Source organism: Sinocyclocheilus anshuiensis, unplaced genomic scaffold (assembly GCF_001515605.1).
Source record: "Sinocyclocheilus anshuiensis isolate Anshui unplaced genomic scaffold, SAMN03320099.WGS_v1.1 scaffold1365, whole genome shotgun sequence".
Classification (NCBI taxonomy): Eukaryota; Metazoa; Chordata; class Actinopteri; order Cypriniformes; family Cyprinidae; genus Sinocyclocheilus; species Sinocyclocheilus anshuiensis.
The window spans coordinates 2005790-2021786 of NW_015551032.1; the positions used below are offsets into that span (position 1 = coordinate 2005790).

Below are 15997 nucleotides of genomic sequence, written 5' to 3' on the forward strand. Positions count from 1 at the left end.
CCCTGCCTTCTCGTTTGGGAGGTGAAATTGATTTATTTTTTTTTTTTTTTAGCAGCTCGTCTAGTAGGACTGCCAGACATGTTTAGATGTTTTACTGTAGAGAACCTGGAACAAGTGCACCGGTAAATCTGTCAATAGGGCGCGAGTATTTTTAATGTTCCCAAGATTCCTCTCTCTTGACTCCTGACAAAGACAGCAATGGACTGAAAAAAAAAAGACTTCATGATGTACTATGTAATTTCAATGATGGATGAGATGTCCCTCTTGGGAAAAAACGTAACGAACGGATGAAAAAATTAGCACATGGGACTGAATTGATGTTGGACTGGCTCGTTTCAGAAGTTGTAAATCAAACTGAATTGCTAATGCCTTTCTCTTAATAACCCACAACATGTGGTACATTTGAGCGCGAGATCGGCTATGTATCTTTGTTTCAGACCTCTTTCCACTGCTTGTGTGACACAAACTCATATAAATACAGAAAATGCATAAATTAAAGTGATGGTTCACCCAAAAATGAAAGTTCTGTCATAATTTACTCACCCTTATTTAATTCCAAACCTGTATGACTTAATTTATTCTGTGCAACAATACAGTATTTTCTCTTAGTGTTTTTTTTTTTTTTTTTTCATTTGTGTGGTCTGACTGTCTTGGGCCTGGTTTCACAGACAGGGCTTAGACTAAGCCAGGATTAGGCCATAGTTCAATTAGGATATCCAAGTCATTTTTATTAACATGCCTTAGAAAAAACATTACTGGTGTGCATCTTGAGATAAAACAAAGGCACTGATATATTTTAACATCAGTCAGTGCAAGTTTCTTTCAGTTGAAAGAGCTCAGTTAATACTAATATATAATAAATATAATAATCTCAGAAAGATGCAACATTGCAGAAAGATTTACTGGTATTTAGATATCTTGTACAACCCCAAATCAGAAAAAGTTGGGATATTTTGTAAAATGCAATGAAATCAAGAATCTGTGAGTAATTCTCTTTAACTTTTATTCAATTGACAAAAGTACAAAGAAAAGATTTCCAAAGTTTTCACTGATCAACTTAAATGTATTTTTTAAATATAAACACATTTTGATTTTGATGGCTGCAAAAACACTCCAAAAAAAAAAGTTGGGACAGAGGTAAAAAAAAAAAGGAAGTGAAAAGGTTATAGAATATCCCAATTAAACGGTTTTAAAATGGTCCACAATAAGCAGGTGAATTGGTAATAGGTGAGGCTATGATGTTTGGGGTTATGGGGGGTATGGGGGTGCAGCAGAGCAAACGGTATGGGTGACTGGCATATGTACCAAGGTACCATTGACATGGAGGCATATATTGGGATTGTACAGAGACACATACTGCCATCAAGATGACGTCTTTCATGGGAAGTCATATATGGTTACCCAGCGGGCACCTTGATATCAATTTGACATCAAATATTAGTCCAGACATGATCAAAATGCTGTAAGAATTTTAAATTCAGTTTAGACAGCAATGTCTTCTAGTTGTAATTGGGTGATAGGAATATAGGAAGTTAATCCCACACAGAAATTGGTTTAATGTAAATGTAGGCCAAAATGTTTGACGTTCAATTTACATCTAATCAACATCATGTCAAGTTTTGACTTCTTTTTGATTTGCATATTTGACCTGGTTTTTGACGTCAATTTTGATGCCAATTTGATGTCTTTTCAACATCAATCGCCACAGGGTATTAGATCAAGACAATGCCAGGTCTCATTCTGCATGTGCTACAACAGCGTGGTTTTGTAGACAGAAAGAGGATGTGCTTGACTGACCTGCCTGCAGTCCAGATCGGTCTCCTATTGAAAATGCATGGCCCATCATGAAAAAAAAAAAAGAATCAGACAATGACAACCATGCACTGTTGAACAGCTGAAGTCTTGTATCAAGCAAGCAAAAAATTTAACAGTTAGAATCCTCAACAATCCCTATTGTAATTAAAAGGAACGTTGATGTGACACAGTGTTAAAAATGCCTCTGTCCCAACTTTTCTGGAGTGTGTTGCAGCCATCAAAATCAAAATTTGTATTTGTGCTTCAGAGGGCAGACACTTGAAATGTTGAATCGATTCTAGAACTCTATACAAAATTGCCATGCACTGCCATTCCCCTCATAAACATCTTAAAGGGGTCATATGATGCGATTTCAAGTTTTCCTTTCTCTTTGGAGTGTTACAAGCTCTTGGTGCATAAAGAAGATCTGTAAAGTTGCAAAGACTAAAGTCTCAAATCCAAAGAGATATTCTTTATAAAAGTTAAGAGTCTACCTAAAACGGCTCGTTCTAACACGCCCCCACATGTCTACGTCACCATGTGGAAATATTAGCATTAGTGTTGTCAAAAGACCCGGTATTTCGGTACCAAGTCAGTACTAAAAAAATTAAAACGTTACGGTACCAGGTTTTTTTAAGTACCGGTGGTACCGAGAACCCGGTCAACCCGGTTCTTGATGCGCTATCTGAAAGCTATCCTCTTCCAGTGTTGCCAAGTCCGCGGTTTTCCCGCGGAATTGGGCTGCTTTAACACTGTTGCCGCGGGTTGTTTTTCGTGTCCGCGGGTTGAAAAGCGACCCCATTAATGTGATATTTAGCCCCTGGAATGTGAATTTTACCAGGGGAACCCCGCCAAAACATGCATATTTTATCCTCGGAACACGATTTTTAATGGGGGACCCCCTCAAAGCGCGATTGGGCGGGTTTTGTTGTGAAAACCTGGCAACCACTTCATAAAAGCAGTGGCGACCTCAAGAGGAGGAAACGCATCAAACTAACAAAACATCCCGATCAAGTTCAAGCAGGTAAGTTTCAATTACATTTTTAATATTTAGAGCTTCTGTTATGAATATTATTCCATATTTTAATTTGAATTTCGGATTGAAATAAACATCGCCGTTTGCGGTGTTCGGCCAATCACAATGCACTGGGTCAGCTGGCCAATCAGAGCAGACTGCGCTTGTCAAAGGAGGGGGCTTTGTTGAAAACGATGTGTTTGAGAGAAGCCGGGCATAGAGGACCTACAATAATGTACAGTATTTGAAAAATAATGTGTTTTTTGAACATTAAAGCATGTCAACATATTCTGTTATACCAAATACACAAAATAATGATCTTTAAAATAGCATCATATGACCCCTTTAATGCTGTCAGCAGCCATTTTGAAGTTGATTTTTGGATGTTGTGAACTGGCCAGGCATTTCATGGTTGTAAAAAAAAAAGGAACGGCTCTGTGGAAAATGACTCTGGATCAAAAGTGAGCGAGGCTAGTAAGGCTGCAGACTTCTGTGTATGAAATGGTATTTTGCAGTATTTATTTTCTTTCAGTTAGAAAGAAAAAAGAGAAAAATGTCTGAATTATTGGCAAATCTGAATTTAATGAACATAAACAGATATATAAGCTACTATTTCCATAACTTGTAAAAAGCCAAAAAGATTGATCCGTTCGCAAAAGAAGGAAAAAGTAAAAACATACTACAGAAAATATTTGGCCTCCTTGTTGCCATGGCATTATTTACACTATATACAGTATTTTCATATATGACAGTACAGTCCTATTTGACATTAAATCCTTATCAATAAGGCACCAAATGCTAAGTAGCATGATCCTTTTTTTTTTTTACCAAAGTGCAGAAAATGTACAAAAATATACAAACAGACCTATCACATATGAACATCGTCCATCTCAATGAAAAAAAAAAAACATAAAAATAAGTTGCTGTTAGATGTTTTGCAACAGTTATACAGTTATGATTGTACATGCATGTAAGAACTAAACCCCAACTTAATCCTTTAAAGATATTTAAACAATATTTATTAACTGATTACTGATTGATATTTGAAGGAATATTCAATATAAATCAGATTTTTTAGTAATGACAAACTTGACAATACGTAAGGATTACGTAAACGTTCATTTTAGATTTAATGTAATATTAAGCTGTTGCCATTCAATTGAATCTAAAATGGAGTCAAATGGAATATATTGCAAGTGAACATCATGTGAATTTACCAGTATTTCAGAGTTCCATGGAAAAATACAAAATACTTTTCTGCACACAATAATCAATACCACATATTTAATGTGCCCATATTTTAATAAAACCCATAATTCTGCCCATAAAGTGAGAAAAAGAAAAGAAAAAAGAAAAAAAAACTGTTGTGGTGCTACATCTTGACTTCATGTAAAAATTGCATTTCCTTGTATAGTATTTGTAATACAATTTAATGAACTTTAACAAAATGTGTTGCCTTTATGCACAGATTCCTAATATCTATATTAGGTGATCATTCTCAAAAAAGATTTAGTGATTTTAATGATCGAACAATTTAATGTTTAGAAAGTAATGTTAACCACACAGGTGTCTAAACATCACTATAAAGATGTACAGAATACTCACACATTTGAACCTTCTGTTAATGCATTACAACGTGTAAACAACAAGCAGCAAACACTTATTCTGCCTTAAAATCACCTTACAAAAAAATATTTATTTTGAAATATTCAAAGACATTTCACAATTGGGTGCCGATTTTCCTCCTTTATCAAAAAATCTATAATCATACCAAGGAAAACAAATTATCTGAAAATGTAAGGAAATCAGCATGCATCTTATGTTTCGCTGTTGCTGCCGCATACATAAAGTCTTTTCATTTTTTGTATTTTTAATCTTACTTTTTGTTCATACTTGGTATAGTCACTCATCAATGAAAATGTTACAGCAATACCGTAGGTTTAAAACCATGATGTTAATGAAGTGGCAGGTTGAGTAAATCTGGGAAAATCCTAAACTGAGGCCTTTAGAAATTGTAAACGGACAGCTACTCTTAGGTAGCATAAAATATTAGCTGTAGCTCAGGGATTTTGTTTTTAAACTACACTTGTCAAAGCTCCATCAGCTGCAAATGCAGTCAACATCAGGAGTTGCTTGCTTGTGTTCAGCACTTGTCAAACAATAAATATGTCTGTCTTTGAAAGGCATTTAAGATTATATGGACGTTTGAAACAACTATCATACATTAAGAAAAATAAAGTGCATATACAGTAGACCCCTTTTGTATACACAAATTAATGTACTTTAACAAGTACAATTCTTAGTAAACAAGGTCAGATGGAACATCCTCACAGGAATATTGTATTTTCTCCAGGAAAGTCTCAAAATACTGTATTCTTCAAAGTGTTTCATTTTTTGTATTCTTTACAAAAAATAAGTAGTCCATCAGTTGAACTGAAAGACATACCGTGCTCTTTCAAAATGTACCTTGTATTTAGAAACTTAGCAAAATGTTAATAGTTTGAATAGCCATGTAAATATGCATGTATCCCAGGGGAACAGTAGAAATAGTGTATTCTGAAGATTTGAGCGAATATCCTTTTTGTTCTGTGTGTGTGTTTGTGGTTACCAAAAATACCTATGGTATTGGCCTCCTACGCTCAAATGTCCAGCTTTGGGAAAGAGGTCAAGGCAGCGGTATTGTGTTCAAACTCTTTCATCCAGTAGCCGTTTGATTGCCGATGACTCGCAGGATCTCCTTATGAATACCAGGGTCCTGTGTGTTTATACTTGTGTCACCTACCTGTCCGTCCTCATAACTAGTTCACAAGTGGTTGAAGGGGGAAAAAAACAAAAAACAGAGACTTTCAGTTAGATTTTTTTGCTATTATTTAGATGTAATATCAGATCAGTGCTGCTTTTTATGTTCTGATGGAATTAATGCATTCAATATATGAGATACACACACAATATTTTACAGATACACGTTTAGCAACAGGAACAGATATACAGGTGCATCTCAATAAATTAGAATGTCGTGGAAAAGTTCATTTATTTCAGTAATTCAACTCAAATTGTGAAACTCGTGTATTAAATAAATTAAATGCACACAGACTGAAGTAGTTTAAGTCTTTGGTTCTTTTAATTGTGATGATTTTTCCACGACATTCTAATTTATTGAGATGCACCTGTATATGCTGAGATAGACATAACTGTACTTACACAAAGAAAAAACGTGTGCAGACATTATCTGTATTTGGAACTACCCAGATGTCCCCATGCTTGTGCAGGTCTGGAGATGTAATAACTGTTACATATAAAATAAAAAAAAGTGATTATTAACATGACAAAGATTACAGATGATAATATAAATGTGTGTTAAATGTGTACCTTCACATAAGGCTATGCATTTAAGGTTGCGGCTCTGCAGAAACTGGGGGTTTTGGCCTTTCTTCTGTGACTGAAAGCAATTTCAGGGTTCAGGATGCCAAGCATTTTTTATTTTTTATTTTTGTTAAGAAAGATAATAATGACTGTGTCAATTGATTGGGGGGGAAAAATAGTAGTACTAAAAAAAGTACCTGCAAATGAATAGTGGACTTGTTGGCAGTGTTTTCATCTTTTGAAGCAACTTTCTGCTGTTTTTTATTCATCCCTTTGGGAGGAAAAGCCACAGTTATGTCAAGCAATTACACATGCAACACGTTTTTACATTTTTTGTTGTATTGTAATCATGTAGAAAGCACAGGAAACATTGGTATCAAAAAATAAGTTTTTGCTCATAAAGGTTTTAAGACCTGAGTAGCCAAAGGATATGCTTGATAATGGACTGAGATAGATTCCACTCCCATAGATAGCGCCATGGAGCTGCAACCAAGACAATAGTTCAGTATGGCATTGAGTTAAATCATTGCAAACTGTTTACTTCTCAAAAGGTGAAATATGTCTGCTGAAATACCCAGTAACCTCGTACAGGGTACACAGCTAGATGAAAAAAGACATTTAAGTTCTATATTTTATTCTAAGAAACATCTAGTAAATAAGCCTCTTAACTATTAATTTCCTTCTTACATAAATTTAGAGATGTGGTGTAAAAAGGTCATTGTATCATTAGTCTGCTCAGATGTTTAAGAGGTTTACATAATGCTTTATGCACACACACACACACACACATATATATATAAATATATATATATATATATATACACACACACACACTATTATATCTTACTACATCTATTTCCACTATATTTAAAAAAAAATCAGCTTCATCTACACACCATCCCAGCTTAATTACATTAAAAACATTTTCACTTCAACCCTTTTTATGATTGGTCTCTTTAAAGAATCAGATACTGTGGGTAAAGCATCTGCATTATAATTAAATGTAAGTACCTGAAGCCTCGTGTTTGATGCCACGACTAAACCATTCCTCAAAATGGAGTGCCAGTTTTCTATGTGTGATCCACTGAAAGCGAGAGGGAGAAAGAGCCAGTCAGTTTGTCTTTTTAAAACTGGAAAATCAACAGCCTGTGTTCTCAAGTCAGCAAGAAACCTCATGCCTGTACAGCTGTGGCTTTAATTAGATCTGTGCAAAAGACAGATTTGAATTCTATGACTCCTTCAAGATATAGTTTGCTACACAGCTGAATAACAACTGAACTAGTTAAGACAGCTGAAACTGATTTCCTTTTATTGTGACAATGAAATGCACTTCCAAATTTAAAATATTTATTATTAGTGGACATAATCACAATGCCATGAAGCATTTAAAGTAAGAAATTATTGCTTTTCTGTTATGTCTTGCAGTCCAAACCAGGCTTGTGGCATCTACAACATTTGTTCAGCACACCCACAGACTATTCACAGACTGCACACATTCACACTGCACACAAAACTGCCAAGAGCTTGCCAAAAAATGATAAGCTCCAGCCGGACAGATATTGTAATATACTTAGGGACCAGATAAAACACATTTTCCTTAAGCCTTGTTGTACCCTACTCATGAATTTATGAATTTGTAATGATGTGGGTCAGATTTGCAGTTTCTTAGGTAAATGCTGTATTGGCTGTTTAAAATGGAACTCACTGGAAAGCAAAGGTACTCCCAAAGAGGCCTTTGGCAGCTCTGAAGTTGGATTCTTTGGCTGGTGGACTGCTGAGCAGGAGGAACTGATGGGGTGTGTGCATGAACTTCAGTTGCTGTTGTGAGAAAAACAAGATGAAAGAGCATACACTTGAGATGTTAAGCCTTAATCATTTTACCTTAATCATGAGACATTGAAGACTTCCTGTGAATTTAAAACTGTCTTTAGGAATACAGAAGGAAGGAAAGATGGTTTCTAAAGGAGTCATGGTTCTCTCTTAGGGGGGTAATGCCAGTTAAGCCGCTTTTCCACTGCGTGGTATGGCTCGGCTCGCTTTACTTTGGCTCGGTTTGCTTTTCCACTGCAGTGTAGTACCGCTTCACAGCAGGGCCGATTATAGACTGATCATTATAGTTGCGCCGCCACCTCGTCTACTGACCACGATACAGCCATTTCTTTTCTCAAGTTGCGTGTGACGGTCGTTTAAAGCAAGTAGTTTAAAAAAAGTCTTGCAAACAAATTATTCTGTGGTGGCTGTTGCGGACTATTTAAATCTAGCGGGTTTGGTGTCTTGTGTTGCAAATCCAATGACGCTGGAAGTGACGATTCTCTCTGACCAATCAGTGACCTGCAGTGTTTACATGTCACATTTTAGTATCAGTACGGCTCGCTTGGAACATCAACCGAGGTGGCACTAAAAAAGTACCAGGTACTAGGTACAGTACACAGTGAAAAAAACCCAAAAGTGAGCCATGGCATGCAGTGGAAAAGAGCCATTAGTCTAACGGTGCGTTTCCACTGGCACGTATCGAGCGCAGCGGAGCGAGCGTTTTCAATTAATTCCTATGGAAGTTGAGCTTAAACGCTCACGTGGTGTATTATGGGATTGAAAGCGGCGCGGAGAAGCGTCAAAAAGATTGGGCATTCCTTGACTTTATGCAAATGTCGACAACCAATCGCTGTGAAAGGAAGAAGATGAAACGTAAACAGGGTGTTTTTCAGAGGCGTGCTCTGCCCTAAATTTGACACGCCCCAAAGCAGTGGCGTTGTAGCGTTGCCAGCGGCACTGAGCGCAGATTTGCCGCTGTAGTGGAAACGCAGCGTAACCCTGATCATCTTAATCTAGAACTAGAATGTTCACATTCTTGTGGCATTTGATAGCAGAAATTTTAAGGGAAATCATTACAAATGCTTAATAAGACAGATACAAGACTTACTCTAGTAACAGGAAGCTTCACTATGTGTGATCTGTTACTGGAAATCACCCTGTTAAGAAAATGGATTTATCAGCCATGTTATATACCCAATTAGGTTTGAAACCCTCCACTGCAGGAATGCAGACGTATTTAAATATATGAGTAATTGTTCATCACATGATCATACTGACTGTCCTAGGTAGTACAAAGATGGATGTACACACACACACTCCATGACTATGCAATCAGAGCTATTACGAGAGCTGACCATCACATTTACACATCATTAAAATGCAGGAGTGGAGTAGAAAATGACTGAAGTGTCATTCTGTCATACCACTGCAGCAGTGGATGAGCCAGGGGATCATGCTTGTCCATTTGTTTCTTTATCTCCAGGTATGGAGCCTGTGCAGAAGAAATGTCAACGGTCAACATGGTATTACATTTTGGCAAGTTTATTTTAATTGACTGATGGCCTTAAAAACAATAACAATCACAGAAAAAAAAACATGCTTTTGTTGTAAAATTCAACTTAATACCTGGGTCATTTCTCTGATAGATGCGATACTGTCAAGTGCTCTCATCACTCTGTCATAGTCCTTTTTCTGAAGAAGAACTCAAACAATCAATGTAATATTCCTTTCTGAATAGCAGGATTAAACTAAAGCACTGGTTCTCAAACCTGTCCTGAGGTGCGTCCCAAATCGCGTACTTATGCACTATTCTATGATCTGCAAGACCTGAAGTGGGTGTGTCAGATATAGGGAAACATACAAAATGTGCAGTGCTGGGGGTACTTCATGGAGAGGTTTGAAAACCACTGCACTAAAGAGACAGGTTAAGCTAAAGCTAATTGCTATTAGTGTTTTAAGTACCCTGGGGTTGAAGGCAAGTGCTTGTGAGTCATTGGGATCCACCACAGAGGGATATGGCTCAAAAATGACAACTTTCCTCGGAGACTCCAGCGCAGATCGGCACATGGAGACCAGTAGGTCTACTACCTGTAGTCACAAACAGAAATTGTTAAGGCATTTGGTTAGAAACACAGTATCTTCTGTGCAGAATGACTGTATGAGTGCTTACATTTGCGTATGTCTAATTTGTTTGTTTGTGTACCTGAGCACCAGTGGCAATCTCATCAGCAGCCTCATTCATGACCCCTAACGTTTGGAAGGCGAATACACATAACTCTCTCTCACACACTGTGGGCTGCAGGACGCATTATAAACAAGATCATTAGAAGTGAAATGCTATTATTAATCCAGAATTAATCTAATCACATATAGCATGAATTGGCTCATGTTTAATGATTTTAATGAAATATTATGAATAACTATTAATATAAGAATAATATGGCAGAATAATATGGAAAAAGAAAATGGTCTTTGTGACATCAAAACTTAAGATATGAAGTTAATTTCTAAATATTTTGATGTTAAATTCAAAAATATAATAAAACTTGTATTCATTAAGAATGCATTCAATTGATCAAAAGTGACAGTAAAGTCATTTATTACATTACGCAATATTTCCATTTGAAAAATGTTTTTTTAATGTCTTTTCGATCAAACAATGTTCTTTTAAAAACATTAGAAAATCTTACTAAACCCAAAATGTTGAATGGTAGTCTACTGTATACTTTAAAATACATGCGATCACAGGTGTCTTCAATAATTCATTCCAAAGTATTCACACCATTTACCAATCCAAGATTGCTAGTAGAGCAAACAGACTTACTCTGAGCATTGGTCCATTTTGGAACACGTGAGGTTCATCGCAGACCACACAGAACTCATTCAGTACAGGGATACGCTGTTCTGCATACTCCATAGTCTGCAATTACACATCAGGTCAACACATATGCATCTGTTCAGTAACATTTCACCCCTCTGTAACAGTAATATAGCATCAGCAGCTGCCAGAAGAGCTCCACCAAAACCCTAATACAAATTAAAAGGACAGTTCACTAAAAAAGAAAATATTTTCATCATGTTTGAAACATCTGGAATGACTTGATGGTGAGTAAACAACGTTAGAATTTTTCCTGAAATATTTTATGTAACTTTGGTCACAAGAATACTAAAGACTGGAGAATGTCAACTACTGCAACCAATCACATGCCCTCAAGCTCAGTTTGCTTCAGGAAAGGATTTTGCATGTATTTGCAAGTGAAAGAATTGTATTATTCCAACCCCAAATACTGTTTGATTAATGAATTTAGGCAAAGGGGGAAATGTAGATTTTTTTTTTTTTTACCTGAACAAGGAAGCCTCTGTCTCTGACTGGAATGGATTTGGCGCCGATGTTTGGCTACTCGAGAAAACAGAAAAAAAGTTTGAACTCCCTCTAAATTCCAAACCAAATTTGCAAACCAAACACACAAAGTTGTTTTCAATGCCTGAAGCCAAAATTTACACTAGTGGGACAAAATGTTTTAACTACAGAATTTATCTCTCTGCAAGAACAATTTTTAAATAAATCCCTCTGTCCTCAACCTGTTAAACTCTCTCATCTCTGCCTGGTAGGAGCAATTAATTGTGAAATTGCTTACTCTTATTTTTGCAGTAAATAAATTCTGTTAAATAATGCTTTCATGTCCAAAACACTCTGGTGTATGCAAATTTCCAAGGATGTTATACTTTTCTTATTTTCCATAATCATTTATACATTATATTCATTATGAGTTATTCTTTATGGTTCTTTTTGTTGTTACTCTTCATTATATTCATATTACTGTTTTATGTTAGGTATATATTCAGTATTATTCATTTATTCTTTTTTCATATATATTTATAATCATATTCTGTAGACGTAGGATATATTTTCTGGTCTGACATATAAAAGGTACATTTTGTTATGGTAAAAGGATGTTTTGGTAAGATGCTGAGCGCCTTTTTGAAATATTTTTATATGAAGAATGTTCTCTGAATTTGCTTTCTGTGGTACTAAATGTTCTTTCCAAGAGCTGGTATTTGCAAGATGATATTTGAAGATTGCTTAACTCTGCTGTTTCTGCTCAAAGGGTGTAAAATCACAACTCGTATCTCTATTTTTATCTGACCTACTGCATTTTAACAGGTCATGTCAACGTGACCTAGTCCTGAACTTATTTCAACTTAGGTGGGGGAAATATTTGACAATACATAGATAATGACACAATGGATAAATTCCTTTGACATTTATGAGTCAGACATAAACATCTGGTGATATTGTAAGAGGATGTAAGTTCTCCTGTGTGTATATACAGTATATAGTACATGCTGCAAAGGCCTTTGTCTCTTTTCTTCTACAAGGATTATTATACTCCGATGCTTAGATACTCAGATTACTCTTAGAAATTTTAGTAGAATATACTCAATTCGAATTTTGTGTTCTTTTAATCTTTTTCTTTCATTTTAATTTTTTCATTATTACCATCTTCTGTTATTGTTATCATTTATGATTTTATATTCAAATAAAATACAACTTTATTGAAAGACTTCATCTGCCTGGATCTCACTCGATCAGGTGTCACTGACCAAAGCCAAACCAAACAGCCAATCAAATTAGGCAAATCCTAATTTATTATGTAATCTCAAGGAAGTATTTGCATACGACGCAATCCCAACGCAATCCTTACCTGAGGTGTGGAAGAGAGTGATGGGGCCAGGATGCCAATTAGCCCTGAGGTAAGGGAGAGGCGTCTGCTCTCAGTGACAGGCTCTTTAAAGATGTCACTTTTGCCCATCTTGGTGCTGCTGGAGTAGGACCTGCTGAGCAGACGATGGTGGTGCTTCAGGCCATCCAGCTCTTCAGTCCGCACACTGCCTGAGCAGGAGCGGCCCAGGAGCCGGTGGGGCTTCAAAGCACCGCCATCGCTACTGCCAGCAGCGTGTTCGCAGCGAGGCTCTGCCATGCTCGACCGCGGCGACAGTTTATGAGGCCGCAGCGGCGGGCAGTCCTCCGGTTTAACAGCGGTCGAGCAGGGCCTCGGCAGCAGCCGGTGGGGCTGCTTGAGGGGCTGATGTTGCTCCATCCGCGGGTCGCTGGAGAGAGAGTGGCCCAGAAGCTTGTGCGACTTGCTGACACAGCCATCCATTTCTGGCTTCACCGTGCTTGAGCATGTTCGCCGTAACAGATGGTGGGACTTTGACACGCCATCCTGCTCAGGTTTGAGCTTCTTTTTGCTCTTCACACAGCCAGGAGGAGGGTAGCTGGGGGATCTGAGTTTGCACAAGCACAGCACATTAATCAAACAACGTGAATTAAGGAACACAGAAAGATGTTGTGCAATTACGCTTGTGCAAATCCTGCACATTTCAGAATGCTTCATTGGCTGATTTACACCATTTCATTTTTCATGTTGAGGTCTGCATAGTTCGCAGTGGGGATGTGCGTTTCTTGCACTAATGAATTACAGTAGGTTGTGTTGGAGTTAATGAGATACAAAGCATTAAGCACTGTTGACAAACTGCTTTACCATTTTTCTGCATCTTTCATTTCTGGATAATTGTATTATTCATTTAAAAAAAAACACACACACACACAGGTTAAGACATTCAGGTAAGATTTACTCTTTATGATTTTAAACTGCCAAACCCATGGCTACATTCTTAGTCAATTTCATCAAAATTACAGTCCGGTCTTCTCCATCTTGGAGTCTTTCCAATTCAATGAAACATCAGATTTGTGTCTACTGTTCCAACAGTTTGATAAACAACCACTGACTCATCATAGGGCCACTCATTAGAATATATCAGCTCTTATGTCTCAGACTCTCCAGCTGGTCTAATAAACACAGAGACCATGAAGCTGGCATACTTTTTAGCTTAAAAGTAAATGCTGGTCCTGAAGACATAAGTTTAGCCTATTCACACCAAATGTGAAATGATCACCAAGTTTACTCATATATGTGACCCTGGACCACAAAACCAGTCATAAGGGTCAATTTTTCAAAACTGAGATTTATCTGAAAGCTGAATAAATAAGCTTTCCATTGATGTATGGTTTGTTAGGATGGGACAATATTTGGCCGAGATACAACTATTTAAAAATCTGGAATCTGAGGGTGCAAAAAAATCTAAATATTGAGAAAATCACCTTTAAAGTTGTCCAAATTAAGTTCTTAGCAATGCATATTGCTAATCGAAAATGACGTTTTGATATATTTACGGTAGGAAATTTACAAAATATCTACATGGAACATGATCTTTACTTAATATCCTAATAGTTTTGGCATAAAAGAAAAATCTATAATTTTGACCCATACAATGTTTTTTTGGCTATTGCTAAAAGTATACCCAAGCGACTTAAGACTGGTTTGTGGTCCAGGGTCACATATGCTGATTGGCATACAAATTTACTCCAGTACAACAGAGGGCAAAAAACATCTTTCTCTATGGACGGTTATTTAAAAGAAGCCTTGTATTCGGATTACAATTACTTTTTTCCCCCTAATTTTTCTAATTGTACAAACCCAGTCAAACAAATGAACCACAGAAGAGCACACAAACAAGTTTAAGAGTAAGGTTAAGACTGGTTAAAACTTCTTAAGAGAATCATGATTCAGTGTATGAAAAACAATGTAACAAAAATAGTGTCTGAAATGGCAAAGTAATGGCATGTACAAAGCAGAAACAGCAATAAGTAAGAACAGAAATAAGTTCTAGAAAGAGTTTTTAAGCATTTTAATGTGTGCGGTTAATTAAACATGTTAAAATTCACCAGAAGCAACCAATTTTCTTGGTGAACAGTCCTGGGTTTAAAAGAGCTACAAAGGGGGATATAAAACTCAGGACTAGGGTTGGCCTGTATCTGATTAAAAGTCTAGCACTGATGTAGCTGAGTGACTTTTATTCTCACCTGCGTAGAGTTGAAAAAATGTGCAGGGGAGACTTCACCTTCTTATCTGTTTGCTTTTTGCTGTGTGGGCTGAGTTTATCTTTGCTCTGACACTTCCACTGCTGTGTGACAAAGGTTTGCATTATCCTGCCAAGAGACAACACACTCATTAAGTTCAATGACACTAGAAAACCCTATATAACACTGGACACAACATTTTCCAGTAGTTTCTTACTTTTTCAACTGATGTCCAAGTCCAAATCTGTCTTTTGAAGACACTTGAAAGACATCGACAGTGGGAACTGGAAACAGGACATGATATTCTCAATGAGAAAGGTATTGCAAAACGAAGTACCACATAATGTAACCATTTGCTACAGCCGTTTGATTAAGCCATCAAAGCGCATCAGAGGTTTTTAAAACACTGGAACAGAAGGTCACTCTGATATGAGCCTCTTGGGATAAGCAATATCTTGGCAAGAGAACAAATGAAGGCATTACAGCCATGTCCAAGTAACTTCTCTCCTGCAATCTGAACTGAAGTGGCCATGTAATTCTGAACAAATCTACAATCAACAGAGAGAGCTCAGTGCAAGGACACTCAGACAACTCTCACTGACAAGAACAAGTCATATTGCTTTTGTGCAAAAGTAACATGGGGAAAAAAAACATCTAACAAGGTAAGTTGGCCAAACTAGTCTAATGCTGTTGTCAGGAAAATGATTTGCATGATTTTCTTATAGAGGTGTTAACTGTTTTATACGTTTAACAAAGTTCAATCAAAATCTATGAACCACTGGTTGGGAATCATGACAATAGTCCTTAGTCAGGATAGCGCCATATTTAAAGGTCCCCTGAAATGCTTAGAAACACGCAGCGTTACTCTATGTGTTGACGTAATTTTAACTGAAACAGGAAGACAGGGCGGGACATATCAAGCAGCCCCACCCCTTTTTAAAATAGTCAATAGCGTTAGTTTATATCACAGCTTGGGCTAGAGCCGTTCAGAGCCGTTGAGCTACGTAAAGCCGCATTTGACAGGGTATGCCAGCCACAATCTCATCCATATTGCTATAAAATATAGCATTCTGTGTAGAATTCAAATA

At 37.0% G+C, this 15997-nt stretch overlaps 1 protein-coding gene across 1 annotated transcript in view; it reads right to left on the minus strand.

Moving 5' to 3' along the window:
- Positions 1 to 4690: 4690 nt before the first annotated feature.
- Positions 4691 to 15997, minus strand: part of LOC107661236 (poly [ADP-ribose] polymerase 8-like) — a 38263-nt gene continuing 26956 nt past the window's right edge. Inside the window, exons 10-26 of the mRNA XM_016450734.1 lie at positions 15127 to 15193; positions 14913 to 15038; positions 12691 to 13273; positions 11328 to 11381; positions 10809 to 10904; positions 10188 to 10280; positions 9947 to 10072; positions 9611 to 9676; positions 9409 to 9476; positions 9093 to 9141; positions 7878 to 7990; positions 7184 to 7256; positions 6586 to 6655; positions 6370 to 6443; positions 6179 to 6248; positions 6011 to 6095; positions 4691 to 5607 (exon numbers count right to left, since the gene is read on the minus strand). Coding sequence (XP_016306220.1) covers positions 5505 to 5607; positions 6011 to 6095; positions 6179 to 6248; positions 6370 to 6443; positions 6586 to 6655; positions 7184 to 7256; positions 7878 to 7990; positions 9093 to 9141; positions 9409 to 9476; positions 9611 to 9676; positions 9947 to 10072; positions 10188 to 10280; positions 10809 to 10904; positions 11328 to 11381; positions 12691 to 13273; positions 14913 to 15038; positions 15127 to 15193 — 1916 coding nt within the window. The 3' untranslated portion in view covers positions 4691 to 5504. The remainder of the gene's footprint in view (positions 5608 to 6010; positions 6096 to 6178; positions 6249 to 6369; positions 6444 to 6585; positions 6656 to 7183; positions 7257 to 7877; positions 7991 to 9092; positions 9142 to 9408; positions 9477 to 9610; positions 9677 to 9946; positions 10073 to 10187; positions 10281 to 10808; positions 10905 to 11327; positions 11382 to 12690; positions 13274 to 14912; positions 15039 to 15126; positions 15194 to 15997) is intronic.